Source organism: Callithrix jacchus, chromosome 20, assembly GCF_049354715.1.
Source record: "Callithrix jacchus isolate 240 chromosome 20, calJac240_pri, whole genome shotgun sequence".
NCBI lineage: Eukaryota > Metazoa > Chordata > Mammalia > Primates > Cebidae > Callithrix > Callithrix jacchus.
The window spans coordinates 45,532,606-45,546,847 of record NC_133521.1 but is presented as its reverse complement, the minus strand read 5'-3'; the positions used below and the strand labels follow the sequence as shown (position 1 = coordinate 45,546,847).

The following is a 14,242-nucleotide window of genomic DNA, read 5'->3' as shown; positions in this document are numbered from 1 at the left end:
TATAATCCCAGCTACTCGGGAGGCTGAGGCAGGAGAATCACTTGAACCCGGGAGGCAGAGGTTGCAGTGAGCTGAGATTGCATCATTGCACTCCAGCCTGGGTAACAAGAGCGAAAGTCCGTCTCAAAAAAAAAAAAAAAAGAATTGTAGGTCAGTTCGTGGTCGGGCAAGGGTGAGGAGATGCCCCGTGGGCTCCAGTCCTGCCGGGAGGGTGGCCTTGGGAAAGTCTTCTAGCCCCAGAGTTAGCACAGCACTTCGCCCTGCAGAGGCTCAGGGCTCCTGAGTCCCTTCTGGTCCCAGTGGCTCCCGTTCCTGGCCTCATTTTGCACAGCCTGGAGGCTGACTTCTCGACGAGGTTTTGTGGGTGGGGGTCTGGCAGGCGTCAGCTGTCAGGGAACTTATGCCTCATGCTTTTGGCGTCACTCTCTTTGGGACCCTATTTAGGTGCATAAGGCAGAACCCTAGGGTGCTTACGCTGGGACCAGGAGAAACATGTAGTCACTTTTTACACAGATGAAGCCACAGAGCCCCTGAAAAGTGTGCAATGCACAATCACCACCGCTGCCATCATCAGACAGCACTTTACAGAAGCCTTCCTGCCCTGTCTCAGTTTATCCTGCCCACTCTCCTCGTTTTCCAAGGACAGAGGCTCAGGCTCAGAGAGGCTCAGCTACTTGCCCAGGGTCACACGGTAAGTTAGAAGCAGAGCTAACTTGCATATCCAGGTCTTTATTTCTGTGTTCTGTGGACTTTCCTAGAAATCCCAGGTGGCTCACGAGCTGCCTTGGGAAAGGCTGGATTCCACTGTAACGCACGGAACTGCTTACTACCCGAGCGATTCGATGAGCAAATCAGAGAACCGACTCGTCCCATCCACTCCTCTATTCATTCATCCCGTAAGCGTTTGCCCTGTGCCTTCAGTGACCCTCCAGCACTAAGTCCTGTGGACACGGTGACGGTCCACACGGAAACAGCCTCTGTCCTGGGTGCGACCGGAGGGACTCAGAGTCTTACAAATGGCGCTGACCAGGCTGGGTCCAGTCCAACCTGTCCATGAGGTATCCATCATCCCTGCTTCTAGGCATTTCTATTCTAGAAGAGATGACACAGACATGAATTTCCACACCGTAAACTCATCGTGAGTGAGCCCACCCCGAGAGCGAGACGCGACCCGCCTGCGGGCTCCATCTCAGCCACCAATCGGGGCGCGTCGGTGCCCCTGGGGCTGGCAGAAGCCAGCACAAAGCTCACCCTGCTTGTGTTCTGTGGTTCTGTAAGTTCCTTAGATTGTGTTTTGGAGGCTGGGTGCGGTGGTTCGTGTCTGTAATCCCAGCATTTTGGGAGGCCGAGGCAGATGGATCACCTGAGGTCAGGAGTTTGAGACCAGCCTGGCCGATATGGGAAAATCCTGTCTCTACTAAAAATAAAAAAAAAATAAAAAAAATAGCCTGGCACGGTGGCAGATGTCTCAATCCCAGCTACTCCAGAGGCTGAGGCAGGAGAATCTCTTGAACCCCGGAGGCAGAGGTTGTAGTGAGCCGAGATGGCACCACGGCACTGCAGCCTCGGCAATGGAGTGAGACTCAGCCTAAAAAAACAAGATTGTGTTTTGAGCAGAAAAGGTATGGGTTTTGGTGTCAAAGCTGGATTCGAACCCTGGTTCCCATCAGCATACCTCAGGACTGCGGGCAAACTGCTTCACCTCTCCCAGTGAGTTAAAATACAACACAAAACTACAGAGGCCAGTGGGCTCGCATACTCTGCCCTCTCGAAGGAAAAAAACTCATCCCTCTTGTAATTTCAGAGTTAGAAAATCACCGTGAAAGTTACGATGTGACCCAGTGGGGAGGTTTTCCTCGTGCCTCGGCTTCCCCACCTGTAGGGGCTCCATCTTGCTCACAGCACCATGGGCCACCATAGAATAAGACCTGATTGTTAGCAACAAAGTGATTTTTTTTTTTTTTTTGAGACAGAATCTTGCTCTATCATCCAGGCTAGAGTGCAGTGGCACAATCTCAGCTCACTGCAACCTCCACCTCCCAGGTTCAAGCAATTCTCCTGCCTCATTCTCCCGAGTAGCTGAGATTACAGGCGCCTGCCACCACGCCAGGCTAATTTTTTGTATTTTTAGCAGAGACGAGGTTTCACCACGTTGACCAGGCTGGTTTTGAACTGCTGATCTCAAGTGATACGTCCGTCTTGGCCTCCCAACATGCTGGGATGACAGGGGTGAGCCACCGCACCTGGCCTAACAAAGTGATTTTACGTGCTTGTTAGGGAAAGGATTCTTCCTGTGTCTTGTTTTGAAATTGAGATGTAATTCGTCCGTGTATATTTAAGGAAAAGAGAAGACTAGCTCGTAATGGTAAAATTTAAAACTGGATGCAACTCCGAGGGCGCTCCAGACCAGCACTGAGCTTGCTTCTGAGCAAAGAGGAGCCGTGAGCAGCTCCGTGGCTTCTCCAGCACCTGCCTCGCCCCTGGCCGGACCAGAGCTGAATCCATTTTCCATTTTCCAGTTTATATCCCGGTGCCTCCAGCCTCGAGTACTTTTATTTATTTATTTATTTATTTTGAGATTGAGTCTTGCTCTGTTGCCCAGGCTGGAGTACAGTGGTGCCACCTCGGCTCACCTCAACCTCCACCTCCCAGCTTCAAGCGATTCTCCTGCCTCAGCCTCCCAAGTAGCTGGGACTACAGGCACGCGCCACCACACCCAGCTAATTTTTGTATTTTTAGTAGAGACAGGGTTTCACGACGTTGGCCAGGCTGGTCTCAGACTCCTGACCTCAAGTGATCCTCCCGCCTTGGCCTCCCAAAGTGCTGGGATCACCAGCCTGAGCCACCGCACTCAGCCCAGCTAAGAGCACTTTTGAGGCCGGGAAACCTCCAGGAGCGGCAGTGTCGAGCTCACAGGGCACTCCTCACACACTCACTGCTTTCCTGGCTTTTGCCACAGCGGGAGGTGAAGTGAGCAAGGCAGGTGACAGGAGGCTCCTCCACAGCTGTGGAAGGCACTCGGGCCACCCCAAATTGGTGGTCGGGCTCCAGCTCTTCCAGTGCCTTCCAGCCTTGCCCAGCCACGAGCATGCTCTGTGTCTTTCAATGAAAACAACGTGTGGGACAGGTACCACGTTTGCAGCAGTCGCTGATGGAAATCTGTTAGTGACAAAGTGCTCAGAGACAGGAGAAGCCACATCACAGCCCCTGGGGAGCTGGCTAGAAGGCAGACTCCCAGCCCTGCCTGGGCCTGGGGATGGCAGCCATGGCTGCAGTGCAGAGCCAGAGGCCTCGGGGAGCAGTGCTCATGGCTGAGGCCTGGGAGGCCGCACCTGGCACCGTGCCATGGAGAAGGGCACCTGGAGGCCTGCGGGTGGGGAGTGCTGACTCTAAGGTGAGCGTTTAGGGTGACTTAGAAAGAGAGGAGTGTTCCGGCCAGACACGGTGGCTCACACCTGTAACCACCAGCACTTTGGAAGGCCGAGGCAGGAGTTTGAGACCAGCCTGACCAACATGGAGAAACCCTGTCTCTACTAAAATACAAAAATAGCCAGGTGTGGTGGCGCATGCCTGTAATCCCAGCTACTCAGGAGGCTGAGGCAGGAGAATCGCTTGAACCCGGGTGGTAGAAGTTGTGGTTAGCCAAGATCATGCCGTTGCACTCCAGCCTGGGTAACAAGAGTGAAACTCGGGCTCAAAAAAAAAAAAAAGAAAGAAAGAAAGGAGTGGGCTGGGCATGGTGGCTCACGCCTGTAATCCCAGCACTTGGGGAGGCTGAGGCGGACAGATCACAAGGTCAGGAGTTCAAGACCAGCCTGACCAACATGGCGAAACCCCCATCTCTACTAAAAATACAAAAAATTAGCTGGGCGTGGTGGCACGCACCTGTAATCCCAGCTACTCAGGAGGGTGAGGGAGGAGAAGTGCAAGAGCCCGGGAAGTGGAGGTTGCAGTGACCGGAGATCGCGCCCCTGCACTCCAGCCCGGGAGACAAAGTGAGACTCTGTCTCAAAAAAAACAAACAAACGAAAAGAAAGGGGTGTTCCAATCGAAGCGGGGCCTGTGGTGGGCCCAGGGTAAGCAGGGGCTGCCAGAGGTCAGGACTGATGCTGTATCTCAGAGTCTGCTCGTTTAAAAGCCTTGCTCACCCAGGTTCCGTGGGTAATCCCAGCACTTTGGGAGGCTAAGGCGGGTGGATCACCTGCGGTCGCGAGTTTCAGACCAGCCTGGCTAACATGGTGAAACCCCATGTCTACTAAAAGTACAAAAACTAGCTGGGCCTGGTGGCGCATACCTGTAATCCCAGCTACTTGGGAGGCTGAGACAGGAGAATCTCTTGAACCCGGGAGGTGGAGGTTGTGGTGAGCCGAGATCGCTCCATTGCACTCCAGCCTGGGCAATACAGTGAGACTCCACCTCAAAATAAAATAAAGAAAAACAAAATAAAAACCTCGCTCACTGTGTGTTATTTTATGACATTATTTGGTGACAGGATTTAAGCTGCTTTTTAAAAATATTTGGAAGACGTCTTTTTCTTTTCCTTGTTTTTGTTTTGTTTTGAGCCAGAGTCTCTGTCTCACTCCGTCGCCCAGGCTGGAGTGCAGTGGCGCGATCTCAGCTCACTGCAACCACCGCCTCCCGGGATCAATCGATTCTCCCGTCTCAGCCTCCTTAGTAACTGAGATTACAGGTGTGTGCCACCACACCGGGCTACGTTTTGTATTTTTAGTAGAGACTGGGTTTCACCATGTTAGTCGGGCTGGTCTCAAACTCCTGACCTCGCGATCCACTCACCTCGGCCTCCCTAAGTGCTGGGATTACAGGCGTGAGCCACTGCGCCCGGCCAGACATCTTTTTCTTTAATTAAAGTCTGCATGGTGTGGAGGGTCAGACAGGTGGTATCAAAAACGTTCTTGACCGATTTCTACCCACAGGGAGTTGAGGCCCTTACCGCCACCCAGCGGCAGCACTGGGACCCTGCATTCATTCTGCGTTTAGTGCCAGCGTCTGGGCAGGCGCTGGGCTGGGGGCGGGGCAGGGTCAGCAGCGCAGACGGAGCCCACCTTTGGCTTGTCACTTCCACCATACAGCAACCCCTTGCGAGTGAACTCAGAGAACCTGAGATCGCAGACAATGCGTCCGGTAACACCACAGACAAAACGACACACACGTCTCGCTGCTTTCTCTTCCAGGAATCAGTGGTGGGCCCTTGGAAAACCACTACAGACTGAAGCAATTTCACTTCCACTGGGGAGCAGCGGACGAGGGGGGCTCGGAGCACGCAGTGGACGACCACGCGTACCCCGCAGAGGTTCGTAGACGTGGCCTAACGTGGTCCTCAATCTGGACGCTTTCTCTGTCTCCAGCTCTGTCGTGGGGGGTGAACAAGCCATCCTAGCTGCTTGGTGCAAAGGACTTCCTGGGACCTGGGACTGTCAGTGCTCAAAGCAGAGCAGCCACCTCACCTATTCAGTTACACGCCTCCCCTCCAAAGAAGGCACTGTGGGCCGGGCGCGGTGGCTCACGCCTGTAATCCCAGCACTTTGGGAGGCCGAGGCGGGTGGATCACGAGGTCAAGAGATCGAGATCATCCCGGTCAACAAGGTGAAACCCCGTCTCTACTAAAAATACAAAAATGAGCTGGGCATGGTGGCGCATGCCTGTAGTCCCAGCTACTCGGGAGGCTGAGGCAGGAGAATTGCTGGAACCCAGGAGGCGGAGGTTGCGATGAGCTGAGATGTTGCCATTGCACTCCAGTTTCGGTAACAACAGCGAAACTCCGTCTCAAAAAAAAAAAAAGAAGGCACTGTGAGCACTCTCATTTAATAGAAGAGGAGACTGAGGTTCTGAGTGGTTATGGAACTTGGATAGAAGGTCAGAGCGTGGTCTTCTCAGCCCTCACTCAGCTGTGTGCTTGCAGCCTAGCAGACTCACAGGGCTCTGCTGAGAAGTTGAGCATCTTTGCAGTAGAAATTATCTTCTCTTTTATGTGTTTGTTTGTTTGCTGTGAGACGGGGTTTACTCTGTCGCCCAGACTGGAGTGCAGAGGTGCAATCTCGGCTCATCACAACCTGTGCCTCCTGCCTCAGCCTCCCGAGTAGCTGGGACTACAGGCGCGCACCACCATGCCCAGCTAATTTTTGTATTTTTAGTAGAGACGGGGTTTCACCATGTTGGCCAGGCTGGTCTCCACCTCCTGAGCTCACGTGTTCCGCCTGCCTCGGCCTCCCAAAGTGCTGGGATCACAGGCGTGAGCCACCACGCCCCTCCGAGACCATCTTCTTAAAGCAGTCTTATTTTCAGCATTCCGAAGTGGGAGCCAACAGGGAAAAGGAGTGCAGATCAATGTTGGGACCTGGTTTTCGTGGTTACTTTGGGTGATAAGTGATGCCTCATAGATTTCCCCATATATTCTATGATAAAATTTTTGCAACGTACCAAAAAAATGGAAAGCAGAATACGAGAGCCAGGTGCGGTGGCCACACCTGTGATCCCAGCACTTTGGGAGGCCGAGGTGGGCGGATCACCTGAGGTCAGGAGTTCGAGACCACCCTGACCAACATGGAAAAACCCCATGTCTACTAAAAATACAAAACTTATCCAGGCCTAATGGCAGGCACCTGTAATCCCAGCTACTTTGGAGGCTGAGGCAGGAGAAGCAAATGAACCCGGGAGGCAGAGGTTGCGGTGAGCCGAGATTGCGCCGCTGCCCTCCAGTCTGGAGACACAGGGAGACTCTGTCTCAAAAAAAAAAAAATGTGTGAGAGGAACCCACAAGTTTGCCGTCTCAGCCCTGTGTGGATCGTCTCTGCCGCGTTCGCTTCCTCACACCTCTGCTCACCCGCCCGCCCACCTGACCTTTCGACCCTTTTTTTTCAAGTTGAGGACCGTTTCTGTTTTTTAAACTTTTCGTTATTGTTGTGACAGTAAAGCTGTGGAGCTAGAGTCCACCCAAACCAAAACGAAAACCGTGTGTAATCGCACACCCAGGGGTGACCTCGGGGCACTTTATAAATAGCGAGTGAGATCTATTGTTACCGTTTTGCACGTATGTATAAATAGACAACAGCCTTCCGCGTGCGTCTGTTCATCTAACCACATACGTTTTAGAACCTGTACCAGATATTTTTAAAGGAAGAAGATTGTTGCAATTTACCCCGAAAGAGGCCAGTGAGCTTGGGCACCCGGGGACCTCCCTGACTCGGGCTGAGCAGGGGCTGGGGACGCCCAGCCTGGCCGAGTGTCTGGCCCACGCTGCAGTATGCAGTTTCCTAGAGGCGGGGGTTAGGGGAGGTGGGGAGGTGGGGTCTACAGTGGGGCCTCAGGTGTGGCATTCCAGGTGAGCCATAGGTGAGCAGGAAAAGCCCACACCCACCCTCACTGACCCAGATGCACCCGGGAGCATGTAGCCTGCTGGCAGGGAGGAGCTGTGCGGCTTTCACTGGCCCCAGTGCCCTGCACAGGGCCCCTGGTCCCAGGGTGGGTTATGGAAGAAGCCCAAGGGCTTGCTGTGCCCATCCCGGTGAGCTTGGAGCCACCATGCCTGGCCGAGGCCTAAGTTTTATCTGGTAATTCTTGTCCAAGGATAACTCAGAGGTAGACAATAATGACACCACCCATTTCTACAAGATGAAGTTAAAACAGTCCCCTCCGTTTCCCCCACCAGGAGGACGGAGGCTCTCCCTGGGCTCTGTCAAGTGTCTGGGAGCTCGGCGTGCTGGTGGAGCTGAGCCCTTGCACATCTGGCTGGAACCGCGCTATCTGTTATTGTGCTTAAGTGGACAGTAGGCCCGCCATTCAGCAGCGGAAGCGGCTGTCTTATCTCTTGCTGATCAGTTAAATTCTCTTTCCACTATGTTTCAGCTGCATTTAGTTCACTGGAATTCTGTGAAATACCAAAATTACAAGGAAGCTGTCATGGGAGAGAATGGCTTGGCCGTGATAGGCGTGTTTTTAAAGGTAATCGCTTGCTGGGGGTGTAGACTGCCTAATGAAAATCATGGTGACCCATCATTAGGATTGCTATTGGGTTTTGTTTTTTGGTTTTTTTCCAGACAGGGTCTCGCTCTGTCACACAGGCTGGAGCGCAGTGGTGTGGCCTCGGCTCACTGCAACCTCCACCTCCTGGGTGCAAGTGACTCTCCTGCCTCAACCTCCCTAGTAGCTGGGACAATAGGAGCACGCCACCACACGCAGCTAATTTTTGTATTTTTAGTTGAGACTGGGTTTCATCATGTTGGCCAGGCTAGTCTCTAACTCCTGACCTTAGATGATCTGCCCGCCTCAACCTCCCAAAGCGCTGGGATCACAGGCGTGAGCCACCGCACGTGGCCTAGGATTGCGTCTAAAATGTGGCATATTGACAGTGGAGCGAGCTTTCCACCCACCCACTGCCTTTTCGTCTGACACCTCGTGTCTGCCGTGCAGCTCGGGGCCCATCATCAGACGCTGCAGAGGCTGGTGGACATCTTGCCGGAAATAAAACATAAGGTGAGCTGCCTATTTGAAATCAGCGTAATTTGACAAGCAAAATTGTTCGGTGAAGCGATTCATTTACAAGCATAATAGAAAGAGCCCCGCGGAGGGGCTGTGATTCCAGTTCTGGAAACGGGATTCCACGGAGCTGAGCTTGTGTGTCCACAGCTGACTCTCTCTGACTTCAAAGTCACGACTGCTCTGGGACCCTGCTTCTTCCTCCATAAAATACAGCTGTTGGGCTTGATGGAAGTTCCCAAAATTCAGCTCTGCAGCCAGCATTCTCTTTATTTGACATATCTGCCTGCCAGTGGGAGTACTCACTACTTAGTATTTTTCTTTTTTTCTGAGGCGTCTCCCTCTGTCGCCCAGGCCGGAGTGCAGTGGCACGGTCTTGGCTGACTGCAGCCTCTGCCTCCTAGGTTCATGCAGTTCTCCTGCCTCAGCCTCCTGCGTAGCTGGGACTAAAGGTGTGCACCACCATGCCCGGCTAATTTTTGTATTTTTAGTAGAGACAGGGTTTCACCACGTTGGCCAGGCTGGTCTCAAGCTGCTCACCTGAGGTGATCCTCCTGCCTTGGCCTCCCAAAGTGCTGGGATTATAGACATGAACCACCGCACCCAGCCTACTTAATATTTTTCTTTAAATTGATTAGCTGATAAAGTTGTTAGCCCTGCCCTGGGTGATGAGATTCACTAATGATAAAGTGTTTCAAAACAGATGGAAACAAATGCCGAACTAGTAACATTTAAGAGTGCTGACCCGTGCGCCACCCAGCACGCTCCTTGGGAAGGAGCTAAAGAGTCCCTAAAACAGTCCCTGTGAGCACCTAAGCCCAAGGGCAGAGAGGAAGCTGCTCAGCTCTCTGTGTGCTTCCCTGCATCAAGCACAGCTCGAAAAGATGGCAGGGACAAGAAGGTCACCTTTCTCCAAGATCGGCTAAAGAAAAGGCTTTGAGGGAAAAGGGGAAGTTCCAAAGAAATGTAGTTTATTTGTTCAGCCGCAAACAAAAGAATTCCAGGGCAGAAGGAGTCCACGAGAGCCTCAGATGTGGGGACGGATGAGGCTTCAGCCTGGGCTAACAATGGTGCGGGCTGGTCCAGATGGAGCAGGGACCAGCCCTTCCTCGGGGTTCAAGGAGCCGTTTGATCTGTGCGCGGCCTTCGCCTTGATGCTGGCTTCGGGGTGGCCTCCTGGGACCAGGACCAGATCACTCCGTGCCGCCCCGTCTGCCTGCTCAGGAACTCCACAAGGCCGTGGTTCTGAGAGTGCTGACGCCTCACCCTCTTCCTCTGCGCTGCTCCCCAGCCAGAGGAAACCTGGGCCGGGGATGTTTTCGCAGCCAGCATCCACCTCCCACACCAGGTGTCCCACCTCTTGGTGGGAAAGAAAACAGCTGGCTGTGAAGGACTCTTTACCCAAGGGCTATGTTCCTCCCGTAGAAGGTTCTGGAACTTTTCTTTTCCTTTTTTTTTTTTTTAGACAGAGTTTCGCTCTTGTTACCCAGGCTGGAGTGCAATGGCGCAATCTCGGCTCACCGCAACCTCCGCCTCCTGGGTTCAGGCAATTCTCCTGCCTCAGCCTCCCGAGTAGCTGGGATTACAGGCACGCGCCACCATGCCCAGCTAATTTTTGTATTTTTAGTAGAGACGGGGTTTCACCATGTTGACCAGATGGTCTTGATCTCTTGCTCGGGATCCAGCCGCCTCGGCCTCCCAAAGTGCTGGGATTACAGGCGTGAGCCACCGCGCCCAGCCGGGTTCTGGAGCTTTTCTTCCCCATGGGGTAAGTCAGAATTCTCTAGGCAAAGAGGGGAGGAATGCTGCCGGGGGAGGGAGGAAGCGCCGCCAGGGTCTCAGATCAGGTCCTGATGCTGATCTCGGGGCTCCTCTCTCCACACCTAAAAATACAGAGTTAGACTCTTTTTTTTTTGAGACTGGGTCTCACTCTGTCACCCAGGTTGGAGTGCAGTGGTGCAATCTCGACTCACTGTAACCTCCGCCTCCCGGGTTCAAGCAATTCTCCTGCCTCAACCTTCTGAGTAGCTGGGATTACAGGCGCATACCACCACACCCAGCTCATTTTTGTATTTTTAGTAGAGATGGGGTTTCACCATATTGGCCAGGCTGGTCTCAAACTCCAGACCTCAAGTGATCTACCCACCTTGGCCTCCCAAAGTGCTGGGATTGCAGGCATGAGCCACCGCACCTGGCCAAGTTAGACTCTTGAAAGTTCAAAAGACCTTAAGAGGGTAGGCACAGTGGCTCCCGCCTGTAACCCCAGCACTTCGGAGGCCAAGGCAGGCGGACCACGTTACGTCAGGATTCCAGAGCAGCCTGACCAACACAGTGAAAGCCCTTCTCTACTAAAACTATAAAAATGAGCCGGGTGTGGTGGCGAATGCCTGTACTACCAGCTGCCTGGGAGGCTGAGGCAGGAGAATTGCCTGAACCTTGGAGATGGAAGTTGCAGTGAGCCAAGACTGCACCACTGTACTACAGCCTGGGTGACACAGAGAGACTCAAAAAAAAAAAAAGACCTTTGGAGATAAAAGGCCCAGTGTTGGGGGCAAGAGTCTTTGCTTCTTGTGTCAGGGAATGGGAAGAGACTTGAACAATTCTCTTGTCTGGTTCCTAGCGTAGGACTCCTGGGAGCTTCTCCCATAGCACAGTCTATCTGAGAGCCCCGCAGTTGTCCTCCCAGGTCCAGAGCCCTGACCACCACTGCAGAGCTGGGCACCTCTGAGCCTCGGCTTCCTGGCCTGAGAAATGGAGATGTTAAACATCCACAGTAGCCCGGGCGCAGTGGCTCACACCTGTGATCCCAGGACTTTGGGAAGCAGAGGCGGGCAGATCACCTGCAGTCAGGAGTTCTAGACCAGCCTGGCCAACATGGCAAAACCCTGTCTCTGCTAAAAATACAAAAATTAGCTGGATGTGGTGGCAAAGGTCTGTAATCCCAGCTACTCAGGAGGCTGAGGCAGGAGAATCACTTGAATCCAGGAGATGGAGGTTGCAGTGAGCCAAGATCACACCCCTGCACTCCAGCCTGGGCGACAGCTCAAGACTCTGTCTCAACAACAACAAAAAATTCCAGGCCTGTAATCCCAGCACTTTGGGAGGCCGAGGTGGGTGGATCACGAGGTCAAGAGATCGAGACCATCCTGGGCAACATGGTGAAACCCCATCTCTACTAAAAATACAAAAAAATTAGCTGGGCATGGTGGCACGCGCCTGTAATCCCAGCTACTCAGGAGGCTGAGGCAGGAGAATTGCCTGAACCCAGGAGGCGGAGGTTGCAGTGAGCCGAGATCGCGCCATTGCACTCCAGCCTGGGTAACAAGAGCGAAACTCTGTCTCAATTAAAAACAATTCCACACTAGAGCAGCAATCTCACAGTGTAAGAGAATAAGGAGCGTGTCTGGTCCTTGGTTGAATGTGCAGTCTGGTTCAAGCACCAGCTGTGGCCAGCACTCACACACCCACGACTGCCGTGGCAGTGCAGAGGCGCTGCTGCCCGTCACAAAATGCAGTCCAGCACCCCATCACTGAGGTTCAGGTGGCTTTTTGTTGCTTCGGGTGCTTTCGATCACCTGACTCCCAGAGATAGCTATTACCCTGTGGGGATCCATGAAACTTTAGAATGACGGCCTTGTGATGGAAAATGCTAGAAGTGTGGTTGAATGTAACTCCTGAGTGGAGGGCAGTGCAGGGCAGGACGGGGCTGTGTGGCTGCAGGCTCAAGGCAGATGGCCTTGGCTTTGAATGCCAGCTCTACCACCCACCCCCAAGGGCTCAGCAGTCCTCACCCAGGGATGTGCCTGCAGCTCCTGGGCCGCTTTCCTGGTGTCCTTCAGCTGAGGAACACACTGTCCTGAACTCGGGCCGGAAGGACCGCAGTCACTTAGTCCCTGCCACCTCTCCTGGTTGCAGACTGGTCTAGGTCCTGCTGTGGGACTGACTCAGTAGGGGACCTCCAGGCATCCCGCCCGTGGTTGCTCCCTGGGGACCCAGCTGGCTACTTTGCAGTGCTCAGGTCTCCAAGGGTGAATTTCAAGAGAGAACCAGCTGGTCATTTTTTTTTTTTTTTTTTTTTTGGAGACAGAGTTTCGCTCTTGTTGCTCAGCTGGAGTGCAGTGGCACGATCTCAGCTCACTGCTACCTCCGCCTCCTGAGTTCAAGCCATTCTCCTGCCTCAGCCTCCCGAGAACCTGGGATTACAGGCATGCGCCACCACATCCAGATAATTTTGTATTTTTAGTAGAGACAGGTTTTCTCCATGTTGGTCAGGCTGGTCTTGAACTCCCGGCCTCAGGTGATCCACTCTACTCAGCCTCCCAAAGTGCTGGGATTACAGGCATGAGCCACGGAGCCCGGGTGCCAGGCGGTCTTGCTGTCCTTCTCTGCTCCGGCTTCCCGTGTCACAAAGCACCCCTTCTGCTTCTGTTCACCGATCCCGCCGGGAGCACCTGCCCAGGCTAAGGAGGAGGGGACTTCACCATCACACCTCAGTGGTAGGGGTGCAAAGAAACGACAGCCCTCCACGTAAATGACCACACTGGAACTTCCCATCACTCCATGGGGTAGGCCTATGAGTCATCTCTACACACACAGGGAAACCAAAGCTCAGAGAGGCAAAGAAGGACTTGCCCGGGCACACAGCTGGCAGGTGAAGAGCCCGCTTTTAAACCCAGAAAGTGGATCCATGTAGCCTGAGCTCCCGTCATGGCACCCGCTCCCACTTGCTGTCGGAACCCAGGTCTACGCTCCAGCTCCTGCCGCACGTTTCTGAGCTTTTTGGCAGCTTAGGGGGAAGCATGGGCCACGCCGTAACCCAGACCACATCAGGTGCCACCCAGAAGCCCGGATCCCCACCCCCACCCCCAGCACCGTCCCATCCACACGGGCACCTCCCAGTGCCGACCTGTGTCACTGTGCACTCTGCTCCCAGCATGCAGGCACAGCCCCAGTGTGGCCCTGGTGACCCCGGGCAGACAATCCCAGAATGGAGACCTCGAGGCTTCACCTTTGACCCCCTCTGCATGCTCGAAGTTTTGGCGAAAACTGCCCCAGAGGGTCCCCGCCCTCGTTGCCTGAACAAGCTGCACGCTCCTCAGGCTGCTGGGGACCTCCCGACCCCTGCCTTCCCAAGAGTCACGGGGGAACTGGCTGCCTTGTTGAGTTGGAAACAGCCCACCGGGTCCAGGGAATCCACGGAACAGCTCTGTGCCCTCATGGGGGCTCTTCCAGCTTTGGTGGCGGTGGCAGCAGCATCTACCACGCTCCACGCCCACGTGGCAAGCACTGACGGACGCCGCGACCGACACCACGCTGCCAGCACACACCTGGGGAAACTGAGGCTCTGAGAGGCCAAAGCAAGGGTGGAGTTAGGCTGGGCGGGGCATGAAACTTTGAAGATGTGGGGTCCTATTTAAGAAAAAGAAGACAAAATCAAGAATAACAAGATAGGGGCCGGGTGCGATGGCTCACGCCTGCAATCCCAGCACTTTGGGAGACCTGGGGGAGCGGATTACCTGAGGTCGGGAGTTCTAGACCAGGCTGGCCAACATGGAGAAACCCTGTCTCTGCTAAAAACACAAAATGAGCAGGACGTGGTGGTGCCTGCCTGTAATCCCAGCTACTTGAGAGGCTGAAGCAGGAGAATTGCTTGAACCCGGGAGGTAGAGGTTGTAATGAACTGAGATCGCGCCAGTGCACTCCAGCCTGGGTGACAAGAGCGAAACACCATCTGGAAAAAAAAAGGCTG

At 53.9% G+C, this 14,242-nt stretch overlaps 1 protein-coding gene across 10 annotated transcripts in view; it reads left to right on the top strand.

The window, feature by feature from the left end:
- CA5A (carbonic anhydrase 5A) overlaps positions 1-14,242 on the top strand; it is a 58,414-nt gene that overhangs the window by 35,323 nt on the left and 8,849 nt on the right. For 3 of the 10 annotated variants that reach the window (XM_035282162.3, XM_035282164.3, XM_002761249.6), the window contains exons 3-5: positions 5,193-5,311; positions 7,864-7,959; positions 8,428-8,490. In XM_035282162.3, the coding sequence (XP_035138053.3) occupies positions 5,193-5,311; positions 7,864-7,959; positions 8,428-8,490 (278 nt within the window). Of the gene's footprint in view, positions 1-513; positions 692-5,192; positions 5,312-7,863; positions 7,960-8,427; positions 8,491-14,242 lie in introns of all 10 variants that reach the window. The other 7 variants (XM_078357965.1, XM_078357964.1, XM_078357967.1 and 4 more) reach the window with 5 other exon arrangements.